The 17,123-nt window shown below is 37.4% G+C and overlaps 2 protein-coding genes across 2 annotated transcripts; both read right to left on the reverse strand.

Annotated features, from left to right (window-relative positions):
- Positions 1 to 1,455: 1,455 nt before the first annotated feature.
- On the reverse strand, positions 1,456 to 3,610 carry LOC142612043 (uncharacterized). Its single transcript, XM_075784174.1, has 3 exons — positions 3,189 to 3,610; positions 2,547 to 2,788; positions 1,456 to 2,069 (listed from the first exon to the last, which is right to left on the reverse strand). Exons 1-3 carry the CDS (start codon positions 3,608 to 3,610, stop codon positions 1,456 to 1,458), a joined length of 1,278 nt encoding a protein of 425 aa, XP_075640289.1.
- A 5,645-nt stretch (positions 3,611 to 9,255) lies between these two features.
- Positions 9,256 to 10,291, reverse strand: LOC142614101 (21 kDa protein). Its single transcript, XM_075786648.1, has one exon. It carries the CDS (start codon positions 10,082 to 10,084, stop codon positions 9,494 to 9,496), a length of 591 nt encoding a protein of 196 aa, XP_075642763.1. The 5' UTR covers positions 10,085 to 10,291; the 3' UTR covers positions 9,256 to 9,493.
- Between the last annotated feature and the right edge of the window lie 6,832 nt (positions 10,292 to 17,123).

Genomic DNA, 17,123 nt, shown 5'->3' on the forward strand with positions numbered 1-17,123 from the left:
GAGCTGCAGGAAATGAAGAAGGCTTTTGCGGAGAAAGATGCTGAATTGAAAGGCTATGTGGCAGTTGATGATGCCAAGATTCAAGAATCCTACAACTAGGGTCAATACGACTATATTACCTCCATAAAGCCTGAAGTACAACAGAACCTGCAAGTCTACTTCTCCAATGGATGGTTTGCGGCTCTTGATAAGATGCAAGTTGCATCCTCTTCATCCCTTAGGCAAGAAGGTAGCATCCCAATCCCTCAGGAACTTGTCATTATCCCTAACCCTAAGATTCAAGCAATTATCAACGATGAATCTCCTGTCCACATAGTAGAGGGAGCAGGCCCTGTTGCTGGATCAGGAGGAGAGGTGACTAGCTCAGTAGTCGTATCTTGCACAGATGAGTCGTCTCGGGTTTTAGTTTTTTCCTTTAAAAAAAAAAAAACTTTTCTAGTTTGCCCAATTTTTAGGGGCCGTGACTTTGTAACCGTTTTTGCTAAGTACCTTAGACTTTTATTTATGTAATATCTTTCTAAGTTTTTCATTTATGTAATATCTATGCTTGTTATCCATGCTATGCTAACTTCTCTAGATATTTAATAACTTTCCTTTCGCACTTTATCCCATAGAAGTTGCACTACTTGCTCTTCGGGATTGAACTTAACAACCAGATTGTTATATATTAGAAATATAAAAATTTAATTCACTTCTTACTGAGGCGTTGGCGTAAGCCTTTCATTATGGAGTTCCTATGAAATTTTAATCTTGCTTTTGACGAGCAGTCCCGAAATCAGTCTACTCTTCGTTTACATCTTACCTGAAGTAAAGGCAAAGCCTGGTACCTTGAGTTTTAGTTCTGCAAAGTTTTAACTTTGTTTCCTGATAATGACATTAGAGTCAGACTAAGACAAGAAACTCAGCTTAAAACCTACCCGAAGTAAAGACAAAATCTAGTACCTCGGGGTTTGTTTCTGTAAAGTTTTAATTTTGTTCCCTGATAGTGACCTTGGAGTCAGACTAAGACAATAAACTCAACTCAAAACTTACCTTAAGTAAAGACAGGGTCTATTACCTCGGGGTTTGTTTCTGCAAAGTTTCAATTTTGTTCCCTGATAGTGAACTTAGAGTCAGACTAAGGCAAGAAACTCAGCTTAAAACTTACCTGAAGTAAGACAGAGTCTAGTACCTCAAGATTTAGTTCCTTTGACATTTTAGCTTCCCCCCCCCCCCCCGATAAGCTTTCATGGGGCCTTCTACTATTTACAAAACAAAAAAATAACAGAAGATTAAACAGTACATATTTTTTTTATACAATAGTCAAAAGTAATACTTTTTTAAGTTAAATACATTCCATGGCCTTGCCACAGGCTTTTCATCCAAATCTTCCAAGCGATATGCATTGATTCCCGCGATAGATGTTACTCTATAAGGCCCCTCCCAAGTTGGACCAAGTTTTCCCATGGCAGGATCTCAAGTATTCCACACAACCTTCCTCAGCATCAGATCTCCCGGGATAAACTCTCTGCTTTTGACACCCTTATTATATCCTTGACTAATCTTCTGTTGATAGTTTGCTAACTTTACTGAGGCGTTGTCATGGTTTTCTTCTATCAGATCCAGATGCTTGCAAAGTAGTTGGTTATTTTTTTCGACTTGAAATTCCTCGGTCCGTGAGGTTGGTAGCCCTATCTCTATGGGGATTACGGCTTCCGCACCATAATTCATTGAGAAAGGTGTTTCTCCAATAGAGCGTCGTGGAATAGTTCGATACGCCCACAGCACACTCGGAAGTTCTTCCGTCCACCGTGCCTTCAAGTCATCAAGTCTCCTTTTCAAGCCATTTACAATAGACTTGTTGGTTTCTTCAGCTTGACCATTTTTTTGAGGATAAGATGGAGTCGAATATCTATTAATGATTCCTAACTCCGAATAATACCTCTGGAATGCCTTACTATTGAATTGTAGACCATTATCTGATATGAGAATTTTCGGACCACCAAACCGCGTTACAATGTTCTTAACATCAATGTCATGGATGTTTGCCAGAGGCTCAACCTCCACCCACTTAGTAAAATAGTCTGTTCCTATTATCAACCATCACTTATTACCTGTTGTTTTAGGAAAGTGGCCCACTATGTCTAGCCCCCACTACGCAAAAGGCCATGGGCTGAATATGAAATTGAGTATTTCGTTGGGTTGATGGATGTTAGGAGCGAATCTTTAGCACTGGTCACATTTTTTAGAGAACTCCAAAGCCTGCTTTTGCATGCTTGGCCACCAATATCCCTGAGTAAGGGCTCGGTGTGCTAACAACTGGCCTCCCGTATGACTTCCACATATTCATTCATGTAACTCCTCCAAAAGTACTTCAATTGCTTCAGGATGTACACACTGCAGATATGGTCCTGAATACGACCTCTTATATAGTCTCCTATCTTCGGAGACCCAGTACAGTGGAGACCTGCACCTAATTTGATCAAATTCTTTCTTATTCTCGGGCAAAACACCACTCTGAAGATAGGCCATTATGGGATCCATCTAGCTAGGGGACGTATGTATACTTAAGACTGCAACATTACTAGGGAGAGTTAGACTAGAATAAGGCAATAACTCAACAGATACAATCCTTGGAAATGGATCTGCTACTGTGGAAGCTAGAGTGACAAGTGAATCAACGTGGCTATTACCTTCCCTAGAGATATGTGATATCTTTAACTGCTTGAATTGACACTTCATTATTCCGACCTCCTTCAGATAGCTTATCATTCTCTGGTCTTTAGTCTCTAATTCTCCCCAGACTTGACTAACCATTAACTATGAATCATAATATAGTTGTACCCTTTCTGCCCCAATCTACTTTGACATTTTGAGACCTGCAAGGAGAGCTTCATATTCAACGTCATTGTTGGACGCGGGGAAACCTAGTTAGAATGACTTCTTAACTCTAATTCCTTCGGGATAAATAAGTATGATCTCGATACCTACTTGCAATTCGATGCTCCGTCAACATACACCTGCCATACTCTTCCCAAGATTCCATTTTCTTGCCCTCACCTATCTTTAAGACTTCGGGCTGTTTGGGTGTAAATTCTGCAACAAAATCCACCAAGACTTGCCCTTTAATAGCGGTTCAGGATTTATACTGTATATCAAAAGCTCTTAAAGAAGCCCCCCACTTGGCTATCCATCTCGTGAAATCTGACCTTCTGAGTAATGCTTGCAAAGAATGCTCGGTTAATACAATTACAGTATGGGCTTGAAAATAGTGGGGTAACCTCCGCATGGCATGAATCACTGCAAGCGCAGCTTTTTGCAAGGGGAGATACTGTGTCTCTACTTCCACAAGAGTCTTACTGACATAAAAGATTGGTTTTTGAATCCCTTGATCCACTCTTATCAGAACAACACTTATCGTGTGATTAGTCACAACTTGATACATATACAATGTTTCTCTAGGAACTAGCCTTGACAGAATGAGAGCCCGTGACAGTTGCAGTTTCAGTTCCTTAAATGCTTGCTGACATTCATCCGTCCACTGAAAGCCCTTCCACTTCTTCAATATTTGGAAAAATGGACGACACCTATTCGCAGACCTAGAGATGAATCGATGAAGGGCTGCGGTCATTCCTGTAAGTCGTTGAACTTCCTTAGGACTCTGTTGTGATCTTAAATTCTGCAGAGCTAAAATCTAATCTGGATTAACTTCTATACCCCGATACGTCACCAAGTAGCCCAAAAGTTTTCCCAAGCTAACCCCAAAGGCACATTTGGAGGTATTTAACTTTAAACGGTGCTTCGGTAATGTCTGAAATGTTTCTGCGAGATCTGTGATTTGGTCTTCAGTAGCCTTACTCTTTAATACCATATCATCGATGTATGCTTCCATATTTCTCCCCAATTGCTCCCTGAACATCTTGATCATCATTCTCTGATAGGTAGATCTCGCATTCTTCAACCCAAACAACATGACTTTATAGTGAAAATTACCTGTTGGGGTGATAAAAGAAGTCTTCTGTTGGTTCTCGGGGGCTAGCTCTATTTGATGATACCCTTGGAATGCGTCAAGAAAACTCATCCTGGAATGCACAAAAGTTGCATTGATAAGCTGGTCTATCTTCGGCACTGAAAAAGAATCTTTAGGACACGCCTTATTTAGGTCCATGAAGTCAACACACACTCTCTACTTCCCATTCTTTTTCTTTACCACCACCATGTTGGCTAACTATTTGGGATAGTAAACCTCTTTAATTGTCCCCGCTTCTTTAAGTTTATCCAACTCTTCTCTTACTGCCTTAACATGTATATCCGAAGATCTACGTGGGCTTTGTTTCTTTGGTGTATAACGAGGATCAACATTAAGCCAATGGAAAATAAAATTCGGATCTACCCCGGGTGCCTCGTATGGATTCCATGCAAATTCATCTATATTGTTTATCAAAAACAAGATTAACTCTACTTTTTACGACATAGGGAGTTTAGCTCCTACCTGAAAATATTTATCCCCGAGATCAATATGTATTTTCTCCAGCTGCTCACAAGTATCCTCGAGTAGAGACTGTAACTGCTACAAGGGATTTACAAACCTAAACTAGGCCTCCTACTTATGCCCTACTACGGCTATTTGACACTTCCTAGCCATATATTGATCTCCACATATTTTTGCGATGCCATGCTCAGTTGAAAATTTCACCTTCTGGTGCAAGGAGGAAGGTACCGTGCCCATAGAGTGGATCTAGGGGCGTCCAAGGATGGCTGTATATGGGGAGTATGAATGTACTATTATAAAGTGAACCATTATTTTCCTTCCTTCCACTTCTACGGGTAAGGTCACGTGCCCAGCTGAGACAACAATGCTTCCATCAAAGGCCACTAGAGGACTATCATACTTCGTTAAATCTTCAAGAGTAAGCCCCAATCCCTTATACAAATCTGGGTACATTATTTCTGCCCCGCTCCCCTGATCTATCATGACTATCTTAACATCGAAACCTCCAATCCACAATGTCACTACCAAGGCATCCTCATGGGGCTATACAATACCTTTTAGGTCGTCTTTAGTAAAGTCAATGCACTTAGCCTCCCAGTGTCTCCTTTTAAGTACAGGTTCCCCCACTTCTGAGTCAGAGGCTTAACTTACAGTCAACACCTTAGATGGTGCTTTAACAATATCTACCTGCTTCCTAGCTGCATGTATGACCCCTATAAGTCCCCGAGTTGGTGTTGATGCTCTCGAGGTAGACCTAACTTTGTGGTCTTGTGGACGCGAATCATCCCGTAACAAGAATTCTCCGAGATATCCAGCCTTCTTAAGTTGGCGTAAATGCTCCTTTAGGGTTCGGCATTCTTCAGTTGTATGTCCACGGTCTTTATGATATGAACAATAAAGGCTCTGATTCCGTCTGATTATATCTCCACTCATCTTGTTCGGCCAAAAAAAATATGACTCATTCTTTATCTTTTCCACAATTCAGTATACCGGCTCTTTATACAATGAACTAACCATTTTCGCCCTTTGCTTCTAGACTTGAGGGAAAAAGTCCCTCTGAGGTCGAGAACCCTAATCCAACTTAACTTCCTTCTTCTTTGCCACGGGTAACTTAGCCTTAGCTTTATCTTGCAACTGGTCATCCTCCAGTCTTTTATATTCTTCCACCTGCTCCATTAGCTTGTTCATATCCGTAACTAGTTTTAAGGCCAATGAAGCCCTTAAATCAGAATCAATGGGAATGCCCACTTTAAAGCTACTTGCAGCAATTCCCCCATTATCTCCCCCAATCTCATTATACGATTCCCAATACCGATCTAAATAAGCCCTCAGAGTTTCTCCCTTCTTCATTGCTAACGAAATGAGTGAGGCAAATGGCTTCGTGGTTCGACTACATGTGACAAACCTGGCCCCGAATGCTTTGATAAGCTCATCATAACCCCGAATAGCCCCTTTCTCTAGCCCATCAAGCCATCTCATAACTATCAGACCCAAACTAGATGGTAAAATTTTACATATCAAGGCCTCATTCTTAGAGTATACGGCCATACTTTGATTGTAATGACTAACATGCTCCACGAAATCTGTTTTGCCATCATAAATTGTAAAAGTTGGCCTAGTAAATCTCTTCAGTAAGTCTGCTTTCTCTATTTCTTTTAAGAATGGAGACTGAGATATTTGGCGTAGAGCCTTAGTCATGGCATCTTCACCTGAAACATCCATAGGTGAAAAGACTTGTAAATGAGGAACTGGGTATTTCAATTTCCTCCCCTTATACTCATCCTTTCTAGTCTTATGAGGAGGCAAAGATGTTGTTCTTTCTCTGGGGGGGAGTCTTCTCTTGTTCCTCATGAAAATGGGGTGATCTCCTGTCCCTTTTTTCATTCCCCTCACCCTTTCGTCGCTTACCTCCTCAGGAGCGATTTGGTGCTGGACTTGGCCTTCTTTGATGATGCAACTCCTCATCTTTACGACGAAGCAACTCTTTATCCTTCTCCACATTTCTTTGCAACAAAGCCACTTGCTCCTTCAATCTCTCCAACTCCACGTCACTATTAGCATAGGATGGTCCCTCCATATTGGTAGTTGATCCCTCACGCTATGGAGGTGGGCTAGGTGGTCGTTGGGTCCCCCTTGTGAACTTTGGACCTCATGCGTCTATCCACATGGACAGATTCTTCTGAAATACTAAGCCACTCTAGATAGGCGGGACCACTTTGTGATCGATGAGTCATGGTCTCAGACAACCTCATTCTTGAGTCTTCTACTTGGTAGAGCTGTTCCCACAAACGACGCCAATTGTAGGGACACTGAAAATAATCCCCGAGGAACGCTCCTCGGAAATCTTTTACAATCACCCACTTAATCAAAATACTAGAAAATAGCAGGAAAATGCACTCAACAATGGGAAACTCAAATAGTGGATTTCATTGACCATTATAATACTGCAAGTACTATTACAATCTAAGCTTTAATAGCCGCAGGAAGTTCTAGCTTATGTTTCTGTGATGTTGTACATGTTGTCTCTCTTTCTCTATTTCTAAGATAAGATTTTTTCTCTCTTTTTTCTGGATCCTTGTTCTTTTGGCCTTTCTCCCCTTTTATAGCTTCAACCTCCTTCTTACCCTTATAGCTGTTCCGCTTATACCAAGGGTAGCAAGGATATTTTCTTTACTTTATTGGTTTCCTCACCTTCTTATCTTGTAACTCTGACGGCCTGGGGGTGACGTGTACTGTTCAGGCTATCTTATATGCCATTAATGCGGCAGAGGTTAGGTAAGAACCCCCTCATTACTGCGGAGACAAAGATCTTCCTCCTTCTTGCACCTTCCAGGAGTTTCCCATGGTCACTAGTATCTTCTAGAAGTCACGTGTTGACGATCCGCATTCCATGTCTCAGGCAAACTAATAATTTGCCTTTCTCGTGAGAACGGACTACCATGGTACTTAACCTTGTCCTCCATGCCTAGGACGAACTAGCTTTAAGCCTAGTGCACAAAGGCCAGGCCCAATTACTTTCCCGTGGTCCAGCAACTTCTTGGATTTTAGGTCCGTGTAGGGACTGTTCCTCTTCCCACAATATCCATGTATTTTGCAAATTTAAACATTATATATATTTATTTAATTTGGTCCCACACAAAAAATTCATACTCCGCCACTGCTGGGAGATCAAGGAATTGTGTTAGACAGTTGCAGCTTCTGCAACTATGTTCAGAATAGGGCCTTATGCTCCATGTGGAGTATCTCTTATTTTGTTCTTTAGGTTCCTTCTATTTATCTTGAAAGAAATCTGTTGGGTTTGTATTCTTCTAGGTTTTCGAGTGGGTTTGCCTGTTTGTTGTACTCTTTTTTTTTTTTTGGAGTGTATAAACTTGTGTATTGTGTTTTCTTTCAAGTAAAGCTCTCATTCATTAATAAATAAATAAGTTTCAAGTATTTAAACACAGTTACACAGCAAAGCAGGAAATAAATAATATTTTGGATTGAACAATGTTATAATTGACACCACCAAGACACTGGAGGCGTAAAATGTTGGGGAACACTTTAATGAGACTATTGAATTTCTATTTCTGGTGAGTTTTTAACAAACTTCAGCCCCAATAATTAAAGAAAAAATGTAAAAGAACAAATCTTTTCACAATTTTTTATCACAATTATAACGTGGCAGAAGATGAGTGAAGAAAAAATTGAGTTTTTGTGTAAGTAATTATTAGCTACTCGTAGTTTATGAAAATTGTGATAAAAAAGTTGGGAAATAATTTGTGATATAGTTCCACTTGTCTTATAATTAAATGAAAAAGCTGTCCAGCTTCACCAATGGCCGCAATTATTGTTGGTCTGGCTCCCAAAAGAGAATATACACATCATCAAAAGTGATGCGCTTTATTTTTAGTGGGGACACATAAAATGATCCCCATGTGCCTCAAATTGGAGACTGCCATGCAATCCTTATCAATGTCCGATTCTAATGAACATGTACCTATAGAAAACTAAACTTGCCCTGCACGTGTCACCCAAATCAATATTTGGTTATCGTGGAAAACCTTCCCAAGCCAACTGTTATCCCTTAGGTTTTAGTATATGGCTCTTCGAGAATGTATGATTTTGGGAATTCCGACGATTTGTTTAATCGATACAAATTGTGACCCAGATCTCGCTGATATTTCGATCCCAGCAAATGATGACGCGATAGCTTCAATCCGATTAATTCTTAACAAATTAGTATTTGCAATTTGTGAAGTCACAAGAAAGAAATTTGGATTCACTTTCCTGTTGGATATGATTAATTAAGGGCAAAATATTCTTATATCACTAGGGAAAGTAAACTTGCACTTGGATTTTCTGGCACAAATCTACGTCAGCTTTGGTTGCAAAAATTCAAGGTGGGATGAATCTGCATCAATTTGACAATGTTAAGGTTCCTTCTTAAAGTGCTTTCATCACATAATCACAAGAAGCTACTCAATGTTTCATGACTTCCTCTGTTACAAATTAAATTGTCACGCCTTTCTTGCCGTGGGCTTCATGGAGCAAGAATATTCAACTTAGTAAAATCATGTCATAACTCTTCCCATAATAACAGTAATTATGCTCCTTTAAAAATTATACTAGACTTCCAGACTTTTCAAAAAAGTTTGTATTTTTAGTATTTTCCTTTTGCAATAGCATTCCACTGTTCATAGTTGACCAGACTATGTTTCATATTTTCACATCCTTTATCTTTCAGGGAAAAAATATTTGCTCATAATATGCCCCATGTTTTGATTCTTAAAAATATAAATATACCCCATGTTTTAATAAAATATGAAATACTTGATATACATTCTGACAATAGAATACAAATATATGATCAAAACCCACATTACAATTACAATTACTAATTCATAGGCCTACCAATCCTCTGCAATTCCCTCAATTTTGCACTTTATGTGCAAATTTACTAGCCCCTAAACAAAGTAATTCATACCATAACATTAGTCGGAATAATTTTGAGCCCAAGATAATTAAAGCTAAGATCTCACTTTAGTTAAGGTTTTTGGTTGCAGCGTAGCTGTTGATAAGAGCCAAGGCATTACTTGTCATTTGTGCAACATTCACAATTTGATTCCTCACTGTGTTCTTGACATTCCCATTCTCAGTAAACCCATCCAAGCAAGTATCCTCATCTGTCAAAGATGAGCTCACCCATGTTTGAATATCATTCATTTGGAGCCCAAAACTTTTTCCACCTGCATTGCCCATTTCTTCAACGGACTTTTCGAGCTCATCCACAGAGTCACTTAGTTCTTCCACACAGTCGCTCAAGGCTGCAGCCTCTTTAGGCTTTAACCCTTGGCTTTTGTACAGCTTTGCTATTGTTACTGAAGTAGAGCGCGTGGTTGTGAGGGCCACAGAGAGGGCAGTGCTGGCTAATACCTTGGGGCTGGTTTGGATTTCGTTTGCATAGCTAGATAGGGAGCTGAAGCACAATTCTGGATAGGTTGTGGCACCACATGAAGTTTTGATGAATTGGGTGTTTGTTTCTGTGGGAGTTGGTCTGCTTGCCAAGCATCGGTTCATGTAGGCAGCAAACACAATGAGGGTCATGAGAGTGGAAAAATATGAACCTTCCATTATACTAATCTCTCTCTTTGCCTCTCAATAGGAGTAGGGGAATTTGATGAAATTTAGGCTAGCAAGGTCTCCAATTTATATTTAGGAAAAGCTCATGCTTGTGGTTCCCTCGAAAAGTGGCAGCATAATGAAGCCCATAGCTTCAGTTAAAGATGCCATAAAAAATGAAATATCTGGAAAGGTTGTTGTGCCACTCTTAACTCTAACCTAAACTCTAATTCACGCAAAGAGCATGTCAATCTTATTACAACAAGGGCTTTTTATGTTCTATCATAGAGTTAGAAACATTCTAAAAGTTTAAACTTTTGAATAAGTAATATTTCATGGAGTCAAAACAAAAGGTCCAAGATTCAAACTTCGTTTTTAATTTTCCTTCCATTAAAAAAAAAAAAAAAAACCATTTTCACATGTTGGCCCCACTTAACAAGGACGGTTCTTAAAATTGTAGGACAATTGGTAATGTATTAATTATAAAAAAATTACAAACTGATTTGACAATAAATATTATTAGTGGCCTTCGATCAACAACCTAATAGATAAATTGTTGATTTTTTTTTTTGTGATTAATGGCCCTTAAATTTATTAGTCTTATATTATAATGGTAATATCTCTAATATCACTCGTACAATTTGCCTTCTCCCCTGTAAATTTCCTTAAAACTTCTCCCCTCTTTCTGTGTGTGTTAAAAACATTTAATATTCTAAAAAAAAAAATAATACACTTTGCCAAAAAGTGATCAACTAAGTGGCAAATATATGTGCTGTTCAAAATTTGGAAACGCATTACTTCATTATTTAAAATTTATGGGAGAAACTTACATTGCAAAATGTAAAATTACTACTAATATTACTCAAGTCATCATTCTTTCAGGCTAGATGGGTCAAATTTAACCTGTGTGAACATGTGTGTTACGTACAGTTCCTGAGTGTGTGAACCATAGCAATTCCTTATCCATTTGATAAACCAAGACCTAATGTCAGCCTCCATTTAAAATCCAGTCATTTCAAAAGGCGAGAGGTAATAGTATTTGAGCAACGATAAGTAATACGTGTGTGATAATTAAATAGCTTCCATGGAGCTTGGGAGCAACGATGGGTCAATTGGGGACATGAAAATTATTGTTCGCCATTTGCAGGTGAGTTAGGATTTAAAGACAATGGGACCTGCTCAAGGTCCTTCCAAGCTTGGCAGGTACTGGGTCACATGTTATCTGAAAGTGTGCTTAAATTCCGATGACAAAATTGATATATATATTTTCCAAATGGAAAAGCACTATGGCCCAGAGAAATATAAAAAATTCGAGGAAAGAAGATGGAAATTATGAGAACTTTGTTGATTTCTCATTAGATTAATTAAACTATACAGCCTAGCTCTGTTTACAGACTACTCCTAATTAACCACCAAAAAATAGCCGTTGCGCACTAATAACTAACTCAACTAACTTCGCTTACTAAAGTAATCAATGAGGCCTCACAGGTCACAACATATAGGATATAGTAGAACTTGGAGAAAGTATCCTAAGGGATGTTGGGCAATTTAGACCCCGGTTGATAGAATTAACAAGTTTTAAACCCAAGTTGTTTATTAGATTTATTATGCATAAAACTTGTTAAAACAAACAAACATCAATATCATGTCAAATATAAGTGCAGCGGAAAAATAAATAAGACAAGATATGATGACCTAGGAAAACCAATGAAACTAACCAGTTTCACAGTAAAAAACCTGGGGGGAAACCTTCCCGAAAAGCAATCCACTATAATAAAGAGAAGTTTCAGATCTAGTACAAAACCTTTGTCCCTAAACTCTACAATCCTCATAGATGAACTTACAGTAAAAACCTTCTACCACTTCAGAACCTCTAAACTCTTCAATATATGAACGCCACCCTTTGATGCATGAATCTCAGTACGTGACTAACCAATTGCACGAATCCCAGTACGCGACTTCAATCACCAACTAGAGAAGATTGTTGGCTGCAAAGTTCTTCAATTCATCCATACGATGAAGATCAAGAAGATGCTTGGTTACATAACCCTAAGGCGCAAAGACGCAGTGGCTTCTTTTTTTTTAGAAAATAAGGCTTCGGTCACCTTTTGCATATATTCTCCTTATATTCTCTTATGTGACGGCCTCTAAAATAAGTCTTATATATACCTAGGGTTGTGAGAAAAGAAACCTTACACAAATACAAAAACCTTTCTCAAAAATCAGATATGAAAATTCTGATTTCCATAACCTCGATAGATACCTCGATAGATAGTAGGTGTCGAGCCTCATTAAATCTCGATAGATAATTATCTGTCAAGCAGCTATCGAGCAGCTGTCCACAGGTGTCCAGCTATCTGTCCAGCTTTAGTGAATACTTTTTTTTTTCACTTGTTTCTTGGTCCAATCTTCATGGCTTTAATACTAAACTTGAACAACATGTTCTTTGAAGTATTAAACACATCCTAGATCTACCCAAATACAAGTAAAGTGCGTTTTGTCAAAAGATTAGCCAACTACATAAAACATGTCCTTAATAATCTCCCTCTTTGACAATCCATGACAAAACCACAACAAATAAATGAACATATGAGAGAAGTCATAAATCACTCAACTCATACTCACTTGTTAAATACAATAAAATCTACCCTAACACAAACTCTTGAAAAATTTTGCAAGAAGAGAGTTCATGGCATGATAGACTTTGACAACTTGTATTTCTGAAACACTTTAAACATAACTTATCAAAGCATCTTAGTGTGAGACAGAAATAATAGAATGCATACAAAATAAAGAAACATGTGTATAAAGATAGAAAAGAAAAAACACATATAGAGGTAGGTGAAGAAAACATACATCATCACATATATATCAAAAATAAGCACAATGTATGTAAACATGGTTACAAGACCTAAGGTACAAGAACAAGAAGCTAAAAGAAGCTTCTACAACAACAAGGAGGTAAACACTCCCCCTAACCAGAAGAAACACATCTCCCCCTTACAAAGGCATGTATTTTTCCTCCTAATTTGTAGAATCTTAAAGAAAGAACCCACAAATTTTTCAATTTCTCCCCTTTTTTGTCACAATTGACAATGGGTACAAGAAGCTAGAAAGCTTCACTCGAGAAACATAAAGATGATAAAAAATGATTAAGGGGGTACAAAGAATCCAAAAGAATGCATGAATGTAATGAAACACAATGCTATGGATGACAAGATAAAAGAAACATGCAAAACATGTGAAAAAAAATGCATGTAGAGGATCTCGATCGATCAAGAGGTATTGAGGAGCTATCGAGCAGACCTCGATGGATCGAACAGCTATCGAGGGGATAGAAACTTTCTCGATCGATCTACCTAGCTATCGAGAGGTGTCGAGATTGCGATAAGATGCAACAAAAGAACTCGACAGATAAGCCAGGTATCGAAAGGTGTCGAGGAGGTGTTGAGATGGCTTAAAAACAATTTTTTAAGAAGAGAAAAAACATAGATATGAATGCAATCAAACATGCAACTCAGTCAATGACCTAACCAACATTATAACCTCTCAAAACATCTCTTAATCAACAAAGAGTTAAGCATTTAGCTCTAAAAACACACACACACACACACACACACACACACACACACACACACACACACTAAACAAGTCTAACCAATTTTATATTTCAAAAACAAGTTAAGACAGTTTAGTGAGCATATATCAACACATGTAAATCTTGTGATAACTAAATCACATTGTACCTGCACATGTATCAAGAGTAGCAAAGAATATTGCGTGTTGTGAGTGAAACATCGCAAGAATGCATAAGTGTCTCTATGTTATGACGATTTGAGATATGATAAAATCACTTTAACTCATACACAATCATAACTATTTGATGGGGACTATCACCTTTGAGGTACATCCTATAACTCCCACATCTCCTAGAAAACACGCTTACAATCATATTTAATGCATTTTTTTTATCTTTTTGCTTTTATTTTCTTTGCATATTTTCTTTTTATTAAGCAAATCATGCATGGGTATACAAAGGAGAGAAAAGAAATACCCAATTATGTTAAGTTTTTGACATTGCACTTTTGTTATGCCGAAGCATACATATGTCATTAACATTGCACTTTTGCTATGCCCAAGCATACAGATGTCATATCATGATTGGCGGGTAACAGTGGTGAGATGGTTATTTATGCCTTTCTCTTAGGATCTTCTAGTCCTACCCATCAAAAAGAGTGATACAAGTGTTAAGTATAAAAGATCACTTAATCTTACTCATCACAAACAAATTGCCACAAAGCTCACTTACTTAGTTGTGTATAAGAATGCTCATCTAAGCTACAAGAGATACAAAATTTAGAAAACTCTGTTTCAATGGTCATTTTAAGGTTCACAAGAACCGATGTACACATACACACACTATTTTTGTATTTTTCAATTTCTCTTTTTTTTTTTGAAAACAAAGCAAAATAAAAACTAAACAATCAAACAAAAATAGATAAACAATTATGAAAGCATGAAGGAAAGATGCAAATGCATAAAAGCATGAAGGAAAGATGCAAATGCATGAAAGCATGATTTCAAAAGCAATTAAGAAATCAAGTAAAGTGAGTCCTACTATAGATAGAAAGAATTAAAATAGAGGACAAAAAGAAAAGACAATTAAGTCTTAGGCTCCTTTCTCACCCACACAACACGAGTCTTCGGCCCTGAAGATGAAAAGACACGTGTCCTAGTATGTATACTAAAGGACATAGAAGAATTAAGACTCTCCTGGAATTGAGTTAAAAAGCTCAAGACTTTTAATAACTCTCCAAACAAAGGTGTAGGTCCTTGAGAGGAAACCTATGACCTTTTGGACACTTACTTTTGAGGATGAAGCTTAAAGTAATTTGAACGAATGTGTCTATAAACACCACAATGGTGACAAACATGAGGTCTAACAAATGATTTAGAATTAGCCAAAACAGTTTTGGATTTCATACCTTTATTACCTTTCTCGAATTGAGGCACAATGACAGTCCTTTATCTAGAAGCCGTGGAAGAGGAGGGGCAGGAGGAGACAGCATATCCTAAGCCAGTCTTATCAGAACTAGGCTTTTGAGTACTCAAGACCTCTTCAAGTTTTGCACTAGACATCCTCTCTATTTGAGTTCTAGCTTGACTAAGCTCAACCTCAAGATTCTTGACTTTCTCTTCTAATGAGGTGTTCTCCACAATGAAAGTCTCAACTAACCTTGTAGTCTCATCCAATTTGACTAACAAATCAGCTTTTTCAGTTTAAAGCTCTTTTTTACAAAGATGAGAAACCTTTTCAGATTTTATGAATTCAGTGCATAGCTTATCATAGGCTTCCTGAAGGGTCAACTTCTTGGGTGCTTCTTCATCAGAAGAATCGTCACTGTCACTAGCACTTTCCACAATCACCCTATCAATTGAGGCAGCAAAAGCCATAACATGACTACATTCATCCACATACTCATTAATGTGCATTGATAATAGCTTAATTTTGCATATTTATATCATTGTTAGAAGCATTATTATACTTATTTTGAGGTAATTCATGCATTTTATATTTGGTTTTAGAATAATGGTGAATAATCAATTTTATACTTAATTGAATCTTATTGCGTGAATTTATCTTTTGTAAGAGAATGGAATTAAATAAGTGGATTTGTGCAAAGAAAAAAGCTAATGGAATTTACTTTTACAAGGGCCATGATGAAGTTAAAGAAGACCAACCCAATTAAATTTAAGTCCAATTGGAGCAGGGAATCAAAGGAAATTTGCATCAAATCCAAGTTCAATTCGGATTAGGATTTCAGCCTGCACATCAGTTAGTATTTTTGGCATAACTTTTGGTTCAAATGTCCAATCGAGATGATTCAAGTTGGGCTGGAAATTTAACTTAAAGGGATACAACTTTGTTGTTTACCAAAAGTCCTAATTTTGACATTAAATGGGCCAAAATTGTCGGTTAAGTGAAACCTAAAAATCTGGAATTTTCCCCAAACGGGAATTCAACTTGTAATAGGATTCTTTGACCTATTTAAAGGCTCTTTAGGGCAAAATTCAGGGAGGCCAGTGCTAGGGCTAGTGCCAGGGCTGGGGGCTGAACATAGAGAGTGCGGCCACTTCTTTGGTTTTCTTCCATGACAATTAGTTTTATTTTATTTGTCTAGTTTAATGTTTAGTATTTTATTCTTGTGTTTTATTTTAATTACTATGAGTAGCAAAATTTATAATTAGAGTTGAGGATGAAACCTTGTTAAGGATTATTAGTAATATTTATGTGATTTGATATTTCCCACAATAGTTGTTCTCTAATGATTTAAATTGTTCTTGTTTCATATCAATTGACTAAGATGAGATTCTAGATATGAGTTCAATCATGTTTTTCTCATGATTTAGGATTTGTCTTAATTAATTGAATGCATGGTTTATTAATTCTTGATTATAAAATTGGATATCGCTTGTGATTTATCTGTTAATGGATACAATTTATGATTTGATTTTTAGAATTGGATATATCTTGTGATTTGTTTGGCTATAGATACAATTGATGATTTGATTTTATACTTAAGAAGCGAAGAAGAACATGCTTTTGATTTTTAAAATAAAGATTTTAATGAGAATATTTTCCATGATAGCAAGATTGATTTCTAGATTATCATGTAGTAGTTGGGAAAAATCAATGATCATAAATATATGCTGATATGACTTACAAGGCGGATTCCAAAACCTTAATTCTTTTCCCTTGATTGTTTACATCTTTTTATTGCTTTATATATTTGCTTAGTTTAACTATTTGCTTAATTTGATTATTTGCTTAGTTTATTTAATTTTAAAACAACCAATTTTTATTAAACTAGATTAGGATTAATTTGGTTAAGATTTAATTAATTTTCCTACGTTCATCCAAGTCCCTATGGGTTCGACCTCGTTCTTGTCAAACTATACTTCGGTACGGTTCGTACAATTGCGAGTATTTTAAAACTTCACAACACTCATCAGAAGGGTCATTCTCGGTGTCACTCCAAGTAGCAACTAA

This window comes from Castanea sativa, chromosome 10 (genome assembly GCF_040712315.1).
Source record: "Castanea sativa cultivar Marrone di Chiusa Pesio chromosome 10, ASM4071231v1".
NCBI lineage: Eukaryota > Viridiplantae > Streptophyta > Magnoliopsida > Fagales > Fagaceae > Castanea > Castanea sativa.

Excerpts from the sequence above, each read along its gene's own strand:
- LOC142612043 (XM_075784174.1), bottom strand. The coding sequence starts at position 3,610 with ATGACCGCAGCCCTTCATCGATTCATCTCTAGGTCTGCGAATAGGTGT. Across the intron at positions 2,789-3,188 it reads TTGCAAGCATTACTCAGAAG|TCAAGTCTGGGGAGAATTAG; the intron begins GTCAGATTTCAC and ends GTTAATGGTTAG. Across the intron at positions 2,070-2,546 it reads TAGTAATGTTGCAGTCTTAA|GAACAGACTATTTTACTAAG; the intron begins GTATACATACGT and ends GGTTGATAATAG.
- LOC142614101 (XM_075786648.1), bottom strand. The coding sequence starts at position 10,084 with ATGGAAGGTTCATATTTTTCCACTCTCATGACCCTCATTGTGTTTGCT.